We start from the raw sequence: 18,522 nt of genomic DNA on the forward strand, positions 1-18,522 counted from the left end.
GTGGCAGCGCCTGTGCCAGTCACTTCAACAGCAAGGTTTCCAGGCCACTGCTGCCAGATAGCACTTTTTTTTACGTCTGCACCGAGAAATCCATCACTCGGCTAAGACAGCCTACTGCGAATAAAGGAACACGGCTTTCTTCAAGGTCTCTCTCTCTCTGTGCAGGCGTGAAGCGGGGGGAAGAGAGGTGAGGGTGCGCGGTAAAGAAGCGAGAGAAAGGGGCGGGGACGGGACGAGCTTGGTGGGTGTGTTGGGGTTGGGGGCAGTTGAGCTGGTGGGGAGGGAGAGAGGTATGAGCCTAAAGGTCAACGTTGAGGAAAGCCACACCTCCCATCAAGGTCATGCTCCCGGCGCAGCACCCGGCGTGCTCAGCGTTCCGGTGCGTACAGCTCGGTCCTCGGGGTAGTGAGGTCTTGCACCCTCACCCAACCTCACACTGCAGGGGCCTAACTAGATATCCGGCGGGCGGCAACATCTTCAGTTTGTTACCTTCTCCACTCCCCGCACCCGCCTCACCAACAACTCGGAGAGAATCCCGTGACATAATTACTGCCAAGATTGATCGATGCTCTACTCTCATCGTCTTCTCACCACTCTATCCGCTCCCACCCCAGTATTTCTCCCCCCCTCTACCTCAAGCCAGCCTAAAACAAACTGAGCGTTGGCTTGTTTCAAGCTATAGCAACAAATAAGAGTCGAAGCAGTACCTGATGACACAGACCATGAAAGGGGTAGCTCCAGACCCTCCAGATCTCTCTCTCCTACACCCATCTCTGCCACCAACATCAAGATGCGAGAGGCTGTATTACAACAGGGTTGTACCTCTAATATATGACAAGCTGTAGCAGTTCCCTCTCTCACGCTTGGCGGGAATTATCCAGGTGACAAAAGTAATCTAACGAGTGCGATCTTCAGCAAAGGCACCCAGCCCCTCCCCCACTCCTACCCGTACACCCTGACATCAGAAACAGGTTGCACCACGGGTAAAGCGCCCACGTCAAGCTGTGCAGCAGGACCAATGTTTGTTCAGCTTGCCTGCCATTCAGCAGCGTGACATGCAGCTGGCCATGCGTGCAGTCCGACAGCCAGCGCCTCCCTTACACACACTTACAACCTTTTAACAGCCTTTGTCGCTGCTGGGAAGTCGGGGCAACACGCTAACTGCTCAATCTTTTAATAAAACGAAAACAAGTCCACCCCTAAACTTCTATAAGAACTTACAAGAATTCTTATTTTCTGAATCCTAAGCTAACCCTCTCCCAAAATGTAGCGTCTATCCTGGACGCAACCAAAGCCTGTCATTCTGATAAACAGATTACAGCTTATAAATAGACTGAACATAAACAGCAATACAGTCAATGTCTTTGTTTACATGCTCCTGAGTGCAAGAACGGGTGTAATCTTTTCTTGAACGAATTTAAAAAAAAAAAGGCATCCAACACCAAAACAGAGCCTAGATTTTCTTTTATGGAACTTGTTACAGCAAATAATTTTAGATGATGGTTAAATATCTTTTTCTGTTGAATTTAAATGGCATATAACGTTGAATCATAAAAACATAATTTCTGTCTTGTACCAAATGCACCGTTAGTTTATCAGGAAATGTTCAGATATCATTTTACATTCTTGGAGAATAAAGAATGGTTAAAATATTTCTGATCTGGTGGGAGCCAAGCCGCCTAAAAACACTGGAGATGCACGGTCTTCATACGGAGGATGACAAGTGCTAATTTCCAACCAAAATTCAAACTGGAGACGTTTTCCGTGAACTGACTGTCAAAAGCATGCATGTTTCAGAGCTAGAGATTTTTCATTGTAAGAACTTTCACTGTTCTCCTTGATTTCATTAGTTTTCTACAACCCTTTAACGTCCTGTTTCTCGACAAAGCTTAACGCTTGTAACCTTCTGCTGCCCTACTTGATGAAAGACCGCTTTCTCAGCTGGCCCACTGTTGGCTGGCACAATGTCACATCAAACAACTAACCGACACGAAGAAAAGTGGCTTACTGCCTTACTTAGCTGCCTTTATCCTGTTGCAAATATGCTTCAGGGAGGATTACAAGCTACCTACATTTCAAAATCCAACCATTACAATACTATGTTTACAAGCACGAGTGGCACTGACGGCTTGTATCCTTACCCCACTCCCCACATGTGTGTGTGTGACTCGCCAAGCCTCCCGCCATGTGTTTATCAAAACAGCAGGCGCAAATTCCTTCTCGCCACAGCCACTTCCCACCCCTTAATCATCAGCTGTCATGTTCCACCAGCTGCTGCCTCTTTCACCTTATTTTTCGATAATCTCAAAATAGCGCACGCCACCATCACAGGAAAATTCATCTGCATTATCGACACCTAACCCCGTGGAACCCTGAAAATGTTGACGCTTCATAAGGTAAATGCACACCAGACTGCCTTTGTGTCAGCCGATCTCGCAAATTGCTGTGGTGCTTTATGGTGAGGATTTTCTTTTTTCAAATGTTGTACATGCCTAACTTGGGGCCACTACAGCTAGAGACCCAGCCAGTGACCGCTCCACTATGGTCGGCCTCTAGGGTCCCAGTGAGGCACTGCTCTCCTCCTACCTTTCCTCATGCAATTTGTTCCTCCTTCCCTCCCTTCTCGTAATCCTTTCACGTCTTAGGGTATAAAACAGGCTGGAATGGCCTACTTGACAGGTGTGGATTGCAGTACCGAGTGACATACTGTCTAAGCAGATAACCTAGGGCGAGCTGCATGCTAGTTCCTGGCAAACAGCAGGCGGCGAGCGTTTCAGAACAACTGTCTGCAGTTTGCTTTCTGCGTCTTTAAGCGTAATACACGCCGCTAACAGATACTCCAAAAAAACTTAAATTCTCTCTCACACAGTCACCTCTACCGGTTCACATGAGAGAGAGAGGAGGGGGAGAGAGAAAAGAATGGGAGGGTGTGTAGGTTAGATACACTGAACTGACAAATGACAAGGCATTTTGCTCAATTGTGGCAAGACTCAGTGAACCAGTCACAAGATACTGGGCACACACACACACTTACATGCACACGCACGCCAGAGAAGCAACGCTACCTTGGTGGTGTGGTTGTAGGACTGGATGACGGCTGTGTACCACTGCGTGGTGCCCTCTGCACGGTACACCTTCAGACGGTAGCCCTACAAGTACGGTCGGGGTGGTCAGCAGGATCTTCTGGCCATCCTGGTAATCCACCCACGCCTTCACCGCCTTCTGCGCCTCGGGACTGCCCGCGTCATATCGATTCTCGTCGCCTTCCTGCAACAACGAGTCCAGAGGCCTTTCAAAATAACAGCAAGAAACAAAACAAACACGCCAGCGTCTGGTCACAGTCTGCATACAAAAGCCCGCCCTCTCCCCTTTCACTATTTAATGCCCTCATCACGCACACGCACTCAAGCTTACTGCCGTTTTCCATACGGATGGAGACTACTAAACTGAAGTCAGGATTTGAAATTATTCAGATTATTTTTAGTGACACGAAAGCTGTAGTTGTTTTCGTTTTGGTCAGGTCTCGAGATACAACTAGCAGTCATCTGCAAAGCGTCCACAGGTCTGTCGAGGGGCATGGGGGACAGCTAGACTTCCGCCCTTAGTTCCTGGAGGATCCTACACTTATGTAGGATGTACTCCGTGGTTTGTTTTGCATCTCCACAGGAGCAAATTGCGGATGACACCAGATGTAGCCTACAGTAAAGGTGATTTGACACTTAATCGATATGAACCATGATAGCAGGGCAGTTTAAAATGTAAATACAAATAACGAGATGGACTAATACAAGGGCAGCCTGGTCAGTACACTGGACATGACCTTACAGAGTCAACACTGCTTATCCAGTCACATAGAATGCATCTACTTTGGAGAGGGAATCGGCCTTACCGGCTCTCCGGCACGAGGCATCCTCATTAACTCATCCATGAAGCCTAATAAACAAACCAAAAGGCTCAGCAATACAGGCCGGAAAGTTCCCCTAAATTATTAACCTATTTAAAACACATCAACGCACATGTACGTCACAGCTGACTGCAAACAATATGTCACATCACATAAAAGCAAAGTCCTCGCTCCAAACATGCCCGCCTAACCCTTCCAAGGAAACGATGGACATTGATATTAGCAACCTCCGTTCAGCAAACAAACAAGACTGGTTGAGTCCTGCCTCAACTCAAGCGCTGGCTCTTTCGTTCTGACCACAGCCGTTCTATTTTTATTTGCCGTCTTTTGTTTTGGGGGGACGCTGAATGGACCGTCTTCCTCTGGCAGAGAACATGCACGCCATCGCTGAATCAACACCAGCCTAAGAATGCGCGGCTGATCGATCGGACACGACTAGGAACTGCGATATTTCTCACATCGATCTCCTCCGCCTTTCTTCGGGAAGGAGGCTGGGGTAAGGAGTGCGAGGGTCGGGGTGGGCGGGTGTTGACAGTTTACGCAAGTGGTGCTCAACTTGCAAGCTGATGTCACCTTGTCGATACTTCCGGAGGATGGGCCGGGGCCCAACAGCTGTACTAGCAGAAATCTAGTGGTAATTGGGAAGACTGTTTTATATATATATTAATGCTGCTGTTGCTGATGCTTAAGTCTGATGGCTGCATGGATGCACAGCAAGCAAGAGGTACCCAGCACACGTTGTTTTGACCGTAGTCGTGACTGCAAAATAGCAGACAAAGCCTCAACAGCCAGCACCATCATTCTCACCCTTCGTCACGATGTGTGGACGCCGATTTGCCTCGCAGGTCGACTGCCTCGGGTCCCTGCCATCGCCTCTGCTCACTGGTGCTTTGTGCAAGTGAATTGCCTATTATCTGTCAGACAGCACTGGCATGTGACAAATACTGCTGCTGATGGAAAGTTGTCAGCTTGTCTTTGGGGCTGGGACACGAGGCCGCTGCGTGCAGCCATTAAAATCAAACACAGAGGATCATGGACAAACATGGACACCTGTTCCTGACCGAGGCTGACGGGACAAGCTTGTTGCTCACACCTGGCCTATCCTGTCATGCTTGTTCACGAGGCTGTCTGGATGTTCCAGCCAACCAACCTACGAATGTGTCAACCAAGTGCCACGATTGCTTCTCATCGCCAGAGGGGCAGGACGAGAAGCAGAATGTTGCAGTGCACAGTGACACAACCTGGTCACACCCACGTCCAGGGCAACAAATATTCAACATTAACTCGGATACAAAAATATCACTATACACAGCCATATTAAATATGTGATATAAATAGCCACAAATAACCTTAACACAACTGTGAAATACATTAGCATGTTGCAAAATATGATACAAGGCGCGCATGCTCACACAAACACACATAGATGTAACCTCCCCCACCCAACCTTTTCATGCCTGGTCTGTTTATAAAAAGGCACACTTTATTATTTATAGCTAGGAATAAATCTTCTCTGCTTCCCCAAGAGGCCATGCATTATGTAACACTAACTATGAAACACTTAAGCATATTACAAAATATGGCGCGCGTGCCTACGCACACACAGAGCAACCCCACCTCTTAGTAAATCGTCCGTTTCTACAGAAAAAGAAAGAAAAAAAAACCACACACAAACCACAACAAAGAGCCACACTTTTATCACCAGCCAGGAACAAACCTTTCTTTTTCCACGAAACAACCAGCAATCAATCCCACTTTTATAAGCGAGCGTCTAGTGTAGTTACACCCACGTTTCCAGTCCAATCCTACATCAACCACCCCCTACCCCCAGCAGCACCTTCCCCAGGCGGGGTAGTCGACAAGGCTGTAGCCCGGCACATTGATTTTGGCAACTTCTAGCAAGATGAGGGGTGGTGACGGGATGCTGCAACTGGGCGGGGAGGGAGGGAGATATGTGTGTGCGTGTGGCTTCAATGATACTCCCTTCCCCACACTCCCTCTTCGCGTAGTTCCAGAGTCACGCCTGACGTGTGTTCCCGAGTTGGCGCCCAGCATACGAGCCTTTGTCGTGCGGAGCACTCACTGTGCTGGCTCCTTCCATGCCACCGTACTTCTGCGTGCGTAACGCCTTCATTCCTAATCCCCAACTATGCATGTTTCCGTCAGATGTGGCCCCCCTTGCTGTCAACGAACGACCAAGGTGCATATAGTTCTCAAAGCTTCAGATACGTGCGTGGCGGATGGTAGAAGCTGGAAGAAGTGCGTGGCTGCTGGCCTCAAGAAGAACGCGCGAACAACTGACGCACACATGTCAAAAGGGGGAGAGGACGCCATGCTGTGCCCTGTAGTGCTTAACACTCCGCAACCACTTCCAACTGCTGAGAGGATGGGGAGGTGCAGGGTAGGGAGAACTGTGCGAGAAAAGTCTCTATGGGCATGATGTTTTCCTGCCAGTAATCTGTGGTTGTGTCCTTGGGCTCTCGCCAGATGTTACCTTGTCTCAGGGTGCTGTTCAACTTACACTAGAAACATTTCTTGCACATACATGCATCCTGTTTATTTCCAGTGCACTCCCATCCTTGTGATGGCTGACTTATTTTATTAACTTACACTTTATCTACTACACCACAAGGATAAGACTACTTGGAGAAGCCTACATGTTAAAGAAGGTAACCTGCCTGAAAAGCTTAAGACCAGGAATCTCCAACTACAGCAATGTCAACAAGGAAAAATAAAGTTAGATGGGCGTTGTTGAGAAAAGTGTATCCTACTGGCCCACCACTGTAGGGTTGTATGTACACAATCCCTCAAAGGACCCCATGTGAGTCTCGCTGACGTCACGGCCGTTAGGCAGGCTTGTTGTGCTGTCAGGTCAAGGTCTCCTACTTTATTATTATCTCTCAGCTTGAAAACACAATCCTCTAAATTGGGCACACTTCAGGCAAAGCAGCATCTCTAGCAACAATGTATATATAATTTTTTAAAAGCATACAGTTACATCATTTCCCCTGACTTTAAAGTAGGACAGTAACACACACACACCAGCCTATGATTATTATTAAAGCTGTTTATGTTCTTCAGCAGTGCGGCTGTTGACTAGGGACAGACAAGGGTACAAAGTCTGCTGCTGTATCTTGAAATAACAACGGCTGGAGATATCTCATATCACAATAGATTTCTTTCATTTCAATAAAAATATATAGCTACTCTCTACAACCAAAGTCCAGTCACTGAGGAAATGAAAATTATATCCTACTTGCATCCTTTCTTTAATATTGACGTTGTTGATAAAATGTCTTAAATTCATCTTCATGGAGTCACACTTCACTCTTAAAATTAGGAAACCCAAATGCTGGCTCATGAAATATGTAAAATAGTAAAACATGTATACATCATTGATTTGAATGAGCAATATCTGAAGCTAGATTACTAGTTTTAAATGTCTATAAATAACATAACAATAAACAAACACACAGGAAAGTGAAAGAGCAAAAAACGTTAGAGGAAGGGATGGGGAGGGGTAACAGAAACTAGTTCTCACCTGATAGAACCTAATGTCTTCTTCCTCCACAAAGGCCAAATCATGATCCACAAGAAATTGAACTACTCGCTTCTTTGTAGTGCCAAGTCCCAGCTTGTCTACGATAGGCTTGAAGCACTAAAATATGGACAAAAAAACCCACCACAGACTACAATTATTCAAAACCAACATGAGGTTTATAATGTTATAATCCATAAATATCTTCACAAGGTCATAAACAAACCCACGCTCACCCCAAAACACACAAGTAATCTCATATGAGGCTCTAGGGAAAGGATAATGTTTGCTCATTCATCTCCTCATAATCATACTGCATGATGATATTCAAAGTTCGTTAAAAGAAGTGAAACTTTCTCCAGTGTTCTCTGATGGCACATGATTATCCCCCCACCCCAAAAGGTCAAAAAAGCATCTTGGATGCAGAGGGGTATGAAATCTATGACTCTTCCTTTGACAGCTAAGCAAAACAATGAGTTTTAGTCAGTCAAGGCTTCTGGGAAAATGTCAATGGGACAGCGGTAGGCTGGCGGTCACCTCTCACGTGCAGCACGCGCACAGAACTGAGGTGCGATCATGCATCTCTCGGGACGAAAGTGTGACTTGAACACTGGGGAGAGGGGAGGTTAGAAGAGGAGGTAGCCGAGGTCATAAGCCATTTCTGTGTGATGCTGACGTCTTAATGTGGGTGGGGGAGTCGAATGACGACGGTCAGCAACTGCCTGTTCTACCCGGCAACTCACACACAGCCAGCAAACTAAAAGGAACGCGCAAATATTTGTAACCGTCGGAATATCGACAGATGCACACCATCTAGAAAGGCGGTAAGCACGAAAAGCCCATAAATACACTCGCCGCCAACACCTGCACCGTGAGATGGCGAGAACAGAAGGCCAGCCTGTAGCGTGCCTGCTGCAGTGTTGTTGCTGTGCTAGACGGCTGGCGCACGGGAGAGGGGGAAATGGCAGCTGGAAGCGCGCGCTGAAGGAAGGCTAGCACACAAGTTTCGTGTTTGGAAGGAAGGGGATGGGGCCGCGGAGAGGCAGAGGCAAACAGGACGTAAAGGTCAGGAAGGCAATATCTTCAACTGTCAGGTCACGTGGTGTATTAGGGGGGCTGTCAGTAGCTGCAACGTAAAGTTTCAGTGCCTGCCTGCACATTTCTCCCGCGGAGAAAGGGCGAAGGGGAAAAAAAAAAAAAAAGAGAGCCTACCCTGCTCGGTATTACCCCATGCACCCTACTCATCCACCCACCCACTTCGCCACCGCCACACTCTACCATCAATCGTAGTTGTCAGGGCAACCAGCAACGACTGCCCCAACCTGCCCTGCCGCCAGCACACGGTGACGAGCGCGCCTTGTTGTGCACCTGGCTGTGCAACTTGCCATGCCTCCCAGCCACCCCCACTTGTCAAACAGGCTCTCTCGTGCCGGAGTGCGTCATCCTGGGTGCTCTCAGCTCACCCAGCCGTACACGCCACCTACTCATCGGACGTCACTTCCCCACTCGTCCACACAGTGGGCTGGGAGCAGCTAGGTTTCCTGACTGCAGCTCTTCCCTATCATGTCAGCGGATACCACTTGACTGAGGACAACAACCCACACGCTGGTTTCACTTTCTCTCCCAGCGTCTCCAGCCAGTCTCAGCAGTATACCGTGACGCGGGACCATCATCGCACCTCCATACAGCGGTATCGCACTCCCACTACCCAACCTCCATCAACGGTGATCACAGCTGTGACCTTAACCTTTCACATTAGCCCGAAATATAAAAAAAAAGTATCTAAAGAATTTTTAAAAAAAGCACGGTGACGTCAGAACCAACGGCAATGGCGAACAGAGGGCGGGGTTTATGTTATTGTGTGATAGGAGAAACACAGTCCTCACCGTGCCCACCCCTTCTGATAACGGATGCTGAAAAAAAAAGTGTGTAACCCACAAACCAACGGTGGCCTCCAACACAAATCGATCTGCTGGAAGAATGACCGCCACAGAGGGCCGTGAAAAAAGAATGCCTCCTGATCCTGATGCAAAGCAGGATACCACTGGCGACAAGGCGAGCGGTGTTCTTTTGTCCCCGCTTCCTGTGAATCATCCCCCCTCCATCCCAACGTGGAGGAGGAGGCCACAGCGCTCTTGACTGGGTCAACATACACGCCGACTACAGGAGGCAGGGGCAAGTCTTGTCAAGTGGCGAGGCTGCTAGTGGACGGCTTTGTTTGCGCCTGCCTCCACGGTAGGGAGGGGGTGGGCAAGGCCGGTGCTCGGAGCATTCCCCAGTGTAACCCGCATCTCCACGTGCGCAAACATATTTCATCGGGTGAATGGCTTTCCTACAGCGATGGGCTACTCCCAGGCACACACACAAAAAAAAAAAAATGTGCTGCATGTGTAAAGGGTCTAATTACTGCGTGCATATTGGTGCCTCTCTCTTGCACCATGTGACGGGGGAGGTTCGAGCCCATTACACAAGTTTTCAGCGGCATCACGTGAGATCGATTTCGGAACTGCTAGACGGCTTTCGAGACGCCCCCTTATCTCTCCTCCCCCTCACCACCACCCCGCCCTGCGCGCCAGAGAACACAGGCAGGCCTCTGGAAGGGAGGTCAAGGGTCAAAATGGCGGCAAGTCTCCGCTTATCAATCAAACGCACTTTGTCTGGCGGGTGGACGGGTTCAACTTTACTCCTCGCTAAGGCCCAGCTTCTACCCCCTCCACCCCCAACTCCCACTTCAACTGCCCCAATTCCTATCGCGCAACGTGGTGGTAGTGTTTCCTTCGCTGGGCTTTACTCGCCAGATGACAGATAGTAGCCTCTGCTTCCCGCTGCCACCTTCTCCTAGAGTTCAAGTTCACGGATAAGATCAGCGCTCGTCAACAAGACAGTCCAGCAGGCGATTGATATACACGCCCCAACGGATCCCCAACTCGGCCATTCTGGCTCGAACAGGACAGTTTGGGCGAGTGTCGCCCCCCTCTACAGTTTTCCCCCTACAGCCATCGTGCTTGACTCAAGTCTTTCACGGCTGACGCAGCACAAAGCGACATCCGAGTAACAGTTTTAATGAATGTTCATACCGTGCTTGTGAAGTGAAGGACAGCGTGCGGGACCTTGTCGGGGCAATACTTACCAGCGCTGGAAGTGGCGGCGACGGCGTGGACTCCTTATCGGTGACTGGTCTGCACGTCCACACCAGGGTGTGCTCTACAAGGAATTCCTGGTACGTCTCATGCACCCGCGTCCATTCCCGTTTTTGCCATTCCACGTCCTCGTACTCCACCAGCGCCTGTCACAGGGCACAACAAAGCGATCATCAGCGAAATCATCTGACAGCGAGTGGTCACAAAGATCAGATGCTTAACACGTATTCACGAAGAAACACCACAAAGACGCGGTTGGAAGATTGTCACAATCGGCACTTTCAAGTCAATGAACAAAAGCATACTCACATACAGACCATCAGTACAACAACAGGAAAGCAGTTTGAAGGGAGTGAAAGAAGAGGAGACAAAAACGGCGACCATCGACAGTTTCGACAACCATTTAATCTCTAATTCTCGTCTTTTTGACTTTAGGGGCTCACCGACGACTGAAGATGAGAGGGCCAAGATGCTATTCACACGTAATGCAGACCCTAGGGCCGCGGTTCTCAAACGGTGGGGCGAAGGTGGTCATTTTTTAAAAGTTTCTTATACCGGTATTAGTGAAATTAGCTTACATTGCTGGCTAAGGGGGGCGCGTGGACGTACCTTTGTTCCTTGGGGGGGGGGGGGGGCGTCACAAGTAAAAGGTTGAGAACCGCTGCCCTAGGGTGTTCTGGAGATCGGTGCTATGGCCAGCTCAGTAGACAGGATAGCAGCCGCTCATTACACGAAAACGTGCGGTCAAGGCTTATCCGGGGCCCTATTATATACATATTTAGTCGAATAGCTCGGCTGCTGCTGGCAAGGCTAGGAGGAGGAGTGTGTATAAGTGTGTGTGTGTATGAGAGAGGGGTGGGGTAGAGGAAACGTGTTACTACTGAAAGGGCCCATAATCTTACTGCCTCAAAGGTTGCCACTGTCAGGAGCCCCGCTTCAGGCTGGATTCCAGATGGACTTCACTTTGTGCAGTAAGACGCACGCGTGCACAGCAACAACTGCATGCCATCCCTTTCTCCCACTCCCTAACTTCCCGCAGACACCTACAAGCCCTTAGCGTAGAGGACGAGTTTCAGCACAGAGCTATACCAGGAGTTCATTCCATACTTACAGAATGAATTCTTTACTTCTACAATTCATTTTTCAAGTTACAGAATGCATTCTATACTTATAAAATTCAATTCTGTAATTACAAAATGCATTTTACAGCTAGAGAGAGAAAATGATCGACAATTCCTCTCCTGGCACCCAGACCTAGTGAGAGAAGTAGCAAGCCTCTGCTAGTTACTACAAGTACACACGGTCGCCCACCCTCACTGTTGGGCTGTCAGGCGCTTGAGGGAAGTGGAGCCCAGCGGTGCGAACTACGAGCCACGCGGTTGTAGTAGCTTCCAAAAGACCGAGTAGACATTTTTACATTTGTTTCATAGCTGTTTGCAGAAGTTAGAATGGCAAAGACATGGGAAAACTGACGGCAGTCCTTTACATCTGTGCCGTATACACTTTGAAGTGAGCTGGAGGAAAGAAATAAATTGTTCTTTGAAGTACGACAGAAGAAAAAAAAAACCACCATTCTACCCTTCTCACACTATACAGCCATTTCAATGCGGTGAAGCTGCATTGCGGAGGACATTTTGGCTTAGAATTCACACCGTTAAAACTCATTTTTGCTTTAGCGTCAACGGGCAAGGCAGGAGAGAAAGGAGGACACGGAAAGCGTTCCGACCTAACATACCCTAAAGAATTTGGCAGGCAGAGGCCACAGAATGTCTTCACATTCGACTTCACGCATGCATGTGCATAGAAATGCCAGTGAAAACCAACTTAAGATGTCGAAGTTGGAAACATGCTTCTGACATTAACGAGTGTTCACATCCCTGTTAACTCCAACCAAAATAAACAGGGTTTGGGATGAACAAAAGAAAGCAAATTCAGGAAAGCAAGGGGAGGGGTGGGGTCATAATATCTTCACGTTATCCAACAACAGGAAATCCGACCCTCCCAGGTCGCTGTAATAGTATGGTGGTCCCTCCCTTGGTGACGCTAGCCTAGCCGTTACTTGGGTTTCATATTTCTCCACCCGTGGCATTACCTGGTACCCCTCTACCCCTTATCTCCTCTACGTGCGAGTCCTAATACCAGGCAGCCCAGTTCTGCTTACAAAAGGCTTTACCGCCGAGGTTGACAAGCAAACAATGTCGGGTTCCACAGTGTGCCCACATCTATTTTTAAAACTTTAGGAAACAGCTGACGAACGACCTCTCAGGGTAGGACAGGATAAAAAAAACCTGAAAGCCCCAAGGGACGGGGGGTGAGGGGTGGGAAAGAGGTGAAGGAGAACCGATATGCTCCACCGTCGTCACAGCAGGTGAGATGTGCCCGTTTCGTCGCTATGGTGACACAGTCTCGAATTGCGTCAGAGGGCCTTCCACCAGGGTCACGGCGACAGAACAAAAGCAGAACACGAAGACGTTATGAACCCGAACAAAGTCATCTATGAAAAAAAAAAAAAATCTTTGCCTGGAAGCGCCCTTTACTCTTCACAATAAAGAAATCAATGACTGTAGACACATCTGATGCACCAATAACTCCCTTTGCGGATTAATAAATAATAGTACTTCGACCTGGAGTTTAACAGACGAATAAATATCACATCCGCGTGCACTGCATGTTCCTCATTAACGCTTGCAATCCACGGTCTTGCAAATCAACCACCACTGACCAAGCGCTTGGAGTACATTACAGGTGATCTGCGTGACCGTGCAAATTAAAAAAAATAAAAAAACGGTCATGTTCATAATTGTCCTATTTAGTCAGCTTTTGCATTCAGCTTGACTTTCAGCACCAGCACTCATATTTTCTTTTTCACAAACTGTAAAACGAGAAACTTTATCCCAATTCGCGTGGTTTGAACCCGCGTAAATCACGAGTCCACCAAGAAAGCAAAGTTGATGTTATCCATACGTTCAGTGCTACAACTCCCTTTCTCACTCTTTCACTATACTGTGTAGGGTAACATCATTTACATACATTCGGGTTCAAAATCTCGCTCGTGTACCTCCCTATTTTATCACATATTCGTGGCACCTAGCAAGCCTCGTTGACGGTTTCATGTTAATACTAAAATTATACCAAAACAGAGAGAGAGAAAGAAAGAAAGAAAAAAAAAAACCGAAGCAGGCAGCTACAGGTGCCACTGGGCAAGTTACGACTTCTGAAGCGCGCAAAAGACCTGGCCTGCCCTTCATCTACAATAAACGCCTTTAACGACAAGTAAACACCACCGCCACTCGACCTTGTACACGGGAGCAGGTGTAGACCACGAGTGAAAGCAATATGCGAGTAGGACGGCCTCAAACTAGCATTTGTAGAATGAGTGCATTCTTTCTTGTTTCAACACAACAGGTCTCTCATTTTTTTTTGTCCCACTCCCCCCTACAAGGATTATTTTCCAAAGCGAAATCATCATCATCATTGTGCTACTATAGCGAAGACCGCTGATGATCAGGCGCGCTTACAAGCCTGAAGTAACGGTAGCGGGCGAAGTGAACACACTGAAGGTGAAAGGTTGTGACACAGTGTCAGTACACAGCTGGTATCACCTCCAGCACACGGTCTGACAAGTGGAGCTGTCGCTACAGGTCTCGTGTAACCCACACCTGGCAATGGAGGAGGATACCAGCCACGGGTAGCCTCGAAAGCCAGCTCGGTAAAAACATAGCTTAGGCGCTCAGGAAACAAGACCAGGAAAAGCAGACGGGGCAAGAAGGTTGGGGGAAAGACTGGAGATGAAAAAGGGGTTGGGACACGGGAACAGACATCTAAGGTTGGGGCGCGGGGTGCGGGGGGAGGAGGCCGGGGGTTTGGCGCGGATCTTTGAAAAGTGGCTGACGCATGTGGGGCACATCAGTCAATTTTCCCAGCTGGCCCCCGCAGCCTCTGGTACCAGCCGCTTTTCCGGATCGTGGGAAGATGCTGCTGCTTGTGTTTCCGGCCTAACGCACAGCCTGTAAAGTCTACGAGCCGCCTCTCTGTACTGTCCTGTCTAACTGAACAAAGGAAATGCGATTTCTCTACTTCCTAGGAATAGTCGACAAGGGAATAGTAGCAGTGGCCAAAAATAGTCACAATGAAATACGGTTTGTTTGTCGTGTGTCCCTCTTGTCAGTAAAATGACGATACCTGGTATCTCACGCACACCATCAGTGGCACACCAGCCAGACGGACAACTGTCCGTGACGAACCCTTGTCTGGTCAACAAGCCTCATCTACAAGTAAACAGATCTACGTCCGGCGGACGTCTGCTTGTCTAGCATGCTTGCTTGGCCACATTTCCTGCAGCAGCAGCACATCTCCATGATCCATCAATAGACGTATGCCGCCTTAGCCTAGTTGTACTTCAGATTTTATACTATTTTATCAGAGAAACATGCTCCGTTCCCGTCCATTAAAAAATGTCGAAGCCGAGATTTTCTGGGACGATGACCATATGATTCCTGTAACTACTCGACAAATACGTCTTATTTCTACAGAACTGCTGTTAACAGATCACGTGACGGGTTACTGTTTTTGGTAAGGAGGATTCTGGTGACTGCTGTGTAGATAACACATATCGCTCCTGTATCTCTCCCCCACACCACCGACCCTCCATTACACGGGGAAGCGGTAGCGTGCTTCACAAACAACACTGCCGCGAATCTTCCCTCATTTTGAGATGGCCCCCGAGCAGGCATGTATACTCCAAGGGTTATGTAGGCCAGGCAGGCTTGGCATCAGCCCAGAGACAGATCAGTCAACAGGTCTGTGCTCACGCGCTCTCGCTGTAGTACAACAACTGAAACCGGTGGCTTGCATCTTGGTGTCAACAAACCTCGCAAGACGCACAAGCGGACAAGAGAAAATTGCACACAACCAGCTAACATATGGCGCGGGCAGCGGAGGATGCGCAGTTATCTTGTACTCTGTGCACGTGTGCGCGTGCGGACATACGCTACAAATGTGAACGTCCCTGCGACCTTACGCACGCCTGCTGTGCTGCACGTTAGTCGGTATCGGCGACTGGCGGCGATGGGATAAGGCAAGGAGAAAGGAGAAAGACACAAACCCACCAAAAGGTCAGGCATCATGTTTGTGGTGGGGAAGGGGGCGATGAGATGCACCAGCGGGAAACACAAAAAAGGTCAGCAGGTCAGCACGGCCTTCTGAAGAACAAGAGAATGAAACAAGAGAACTGCGCCTTACAGCAAAACAAAAAAATACAAAAAACTCCAAAACAAAACAAGAAATCATCTCTTCCTTAAAGTCGTAGCTCGATGAAGATAATGTGAATTTAACCAATTACTATCAACTTCACTAAGCTGCTATTTGAGCCATTTGTAATCCTTGAGAGCTTTTATTTCCCCCATTACCATCGCTTGCATAGCTGGTATCGGGCGACTTGATTATCACTCGAAATTCAAGTGCTCACCAATTCAATACAATTTTCATTTTAAAGACAGTTTATCCTCTTTCACAAACTAAAGTTTACAACCGGCAATGCTGAAAACAGGTCAGAAAAGCAACATAAATTTAAAACCTATAACCTACAATCATAAGGAATATTACACTGCACCCAGTTTGAAACAAGAAACACGCATAACGTTTTAAAACCGATTAGCGTGACTGAAAGGAATCTTTATTATCTTTATTATTATGCTGTCAAAGGGATGCTGCGGTATTGAAATCGATGTTTGTCTGTATCTTGTAGACTGCATGAGTCGACAGGCAGCGCTGGTCCTTCTGTAGTTCCTGAATGCACGCCAGTGACGTCCATGTCTGCAACCCTGATAGCCTTTGTTGAATCTTGCATGGTGGGTCTGGTAACACTTTCTTGAGCAAGGGTAAAGGGCAGGAAACTGGGACATTTGCTGAATGATGACATGGTCCAATAAGATGATGCCAAAGAGACAATGCAGAGAAGCAAGCCACAGTAGGCACATTTTCCCACTACTATTATTTTCCATAAACCAAGAACAAGTTTAAATATTTTAGATTATATTACTGTCAATTCATCTCTTGATGTCAACTTCAAATATCACTAAATCTGATCTTCACTTGTGTAATATTATTAATTCTGAAAATGACAATTTCTTTAGCCTTGTTAACTAGGGGAACAAAATGTGTACGATTTAAATGTAAGTCTTAAGTCAATACAACTAAAGGCCCTGATAACAATTATGCATGAAATGCAGTAGCAGCTATCTATATCAGTCAGCAGTTGAAAAAGACCAAGTGCACGGAATGACACCAAATCATAAGTCAATATTTTCAAGGCTTATTTTAAAAAATATATTCATTCAAGAGTCAGCCAACTGTGTTGGATCACTGGCACAACTTCAGCGGGAATTACGCAGCTTACACACTCCCTCTGGCCATTGTCATGTGAGGTGTGTTGGGTGTCCACCTTGCCAAGCACCTGACATTCATTGGTGCACAGGCGGGTGATTATTTGTGTCCTCCTGTCTGCATTTCTTTTTATGGATTGACACTCATGGAGTCCACATGTTTTGCAACACCATCCCAGTTACCTGGTTTAAACTTATAGAAACTGCATTTTTTTTTCTGCCAGGCATGAACGAGCTTGTTTGGGAAAGACCTGAATGGGAAATCACAGGGGTTCGATCAAGGTGGGAAGAAGTGCTGGAACGCAATCCTGCATTAATTACCAGGCCAGTCCATTTCAGAAGGTGACAGCAGCGGAGACCAATGCAAGATTAAAAGATTCTCCATGCTCCAGTCACCAGTGCTAAACTCTACAGGCTCTTTCTCTGGAATAGTGAGGCAATGCTCGTAAGAATTTACAAAGGTAAAACACCTTATGCAATCAACCCTGCGCTTAATACAGAGAAATGCAGTGACTAGGAAACAAAGCCATGGCCAAAATGTGAAGATATACTAGAAACTGCATATGTATACATACAAATGTTCTTTTTCTTTCTGGTGCACAGCACATTTTCAGTATGTCATGTAATGTCAAATGACAGACAACTTGTGGTTGTAAATTACAGGGTAAAAAACAAAAACACACACACAAAATGAATGGCATGCTGTAAGAAAAATAGCCGTAGAAGGCAGTGAAAATCATCATGCATCATTGTGGCTGCCGGGTTTCCTTACCATCTTAAGAAAACTTATCTTTCACAGGAGAAAGTACAACTATATACACAGCTATATACATAAGGATGCATTTACAAATGCTTTGTCTTGAGGTTGCAGATAAATAAGCACCACCATCATTTTCACCTCTGCAACAGGGACAATATGTTCTACTATGTGCTACAGTAAAGAAGCTCAGTAGGAAACTGCTTGTAATCAAAACATGGGCAGAGAATGCTGTAAATCCTACAACACTGACAATCCAATAAAAACAAACGAACAAAAAAAAAAAAACAAATCAACAAAAGAGTCATCAGTCTTTGACTAGCGCAAAACAGTTTGCTGGTTCCTTGAGTGCGGACTGCCATACAAAAACATCTACAAGAAGTTCACACAGTGCCAACAAACAAACAGCCGAAACTGCAAGATCAAAGAATAAGGGTGTGGATGGCACCAGGAGTGGGTGGTGACCTTTAGCCTCAGCCAAGCCCAAGCGATTCCCCAGGAACACTGTTGCTAAACTTCCCTGTTAAAGGCCCTTTCTACAAGAACTGTAGAAAAACACCTGACTGGTTCTGAGCAAAGGACTTTGTTTACAATATTACTGTGTCACAAAAAAAAAAAACAACAAACAAGGTCAGGGCAATAACCGTTTTAAACATTTGTCATCTTCGAATGACACCATACATCAACTGCGCTTCTATAGTTTCTCTCTTGTGTCTGCTTATGTAAAACCTGGGATGCCATGCATCTACATTAAATCACTTTATAGAGAAAGCACATTTAACATTTATCATCTTCGAATG

General features: G+C 47.1%; 1 protein-coding gene across 1 annotated transcript in view; it reads right to left on the minus strand.

Moving 5' to 3' along the window:
- LOC112563894 (probable JmjC domain-containing histone demethylation protein 2C) overlaps positions 1-18,522 on the minus strand; it is a 36,358-nt gene that overhangs the window by 10,098 nt on the left and 7,738 nt on the right. The window contains exons 2-4 of the mRNA XM_025238351.1: positions 10,573-10,728; positions 7,446-7,562; positions 3,066-3,267 (exon numbers count right to left, since the gene is read on the minus strand). Coding sequence (XP_025094136.1) covers positions 3,066-3,267; positions 7,446-7,562; positions 10,573-10,728 — 475 coding nt within the window. The remainder of the gene's footprint in view (positions 1-3,065; positions 3,268-7,445; positions 7,563-10,572; positions 10,729-18,522) is intronic.

The sequence above is a fragment of the Pomacea canaliculata genome, linkage group LG5 (genome assembly GCF_003073045.1).
Source record: "Pomacea canaliculata isolate SZHN2017 linkage group LG5, ASM307304v1, whole genome shotgun sequence".
NCBI lineage: Eukaryota > Metazoa > Mollusca > Gastropoda > Architaenioglossa > Ampullariidae > Pomacea > Pomacea canaliculata.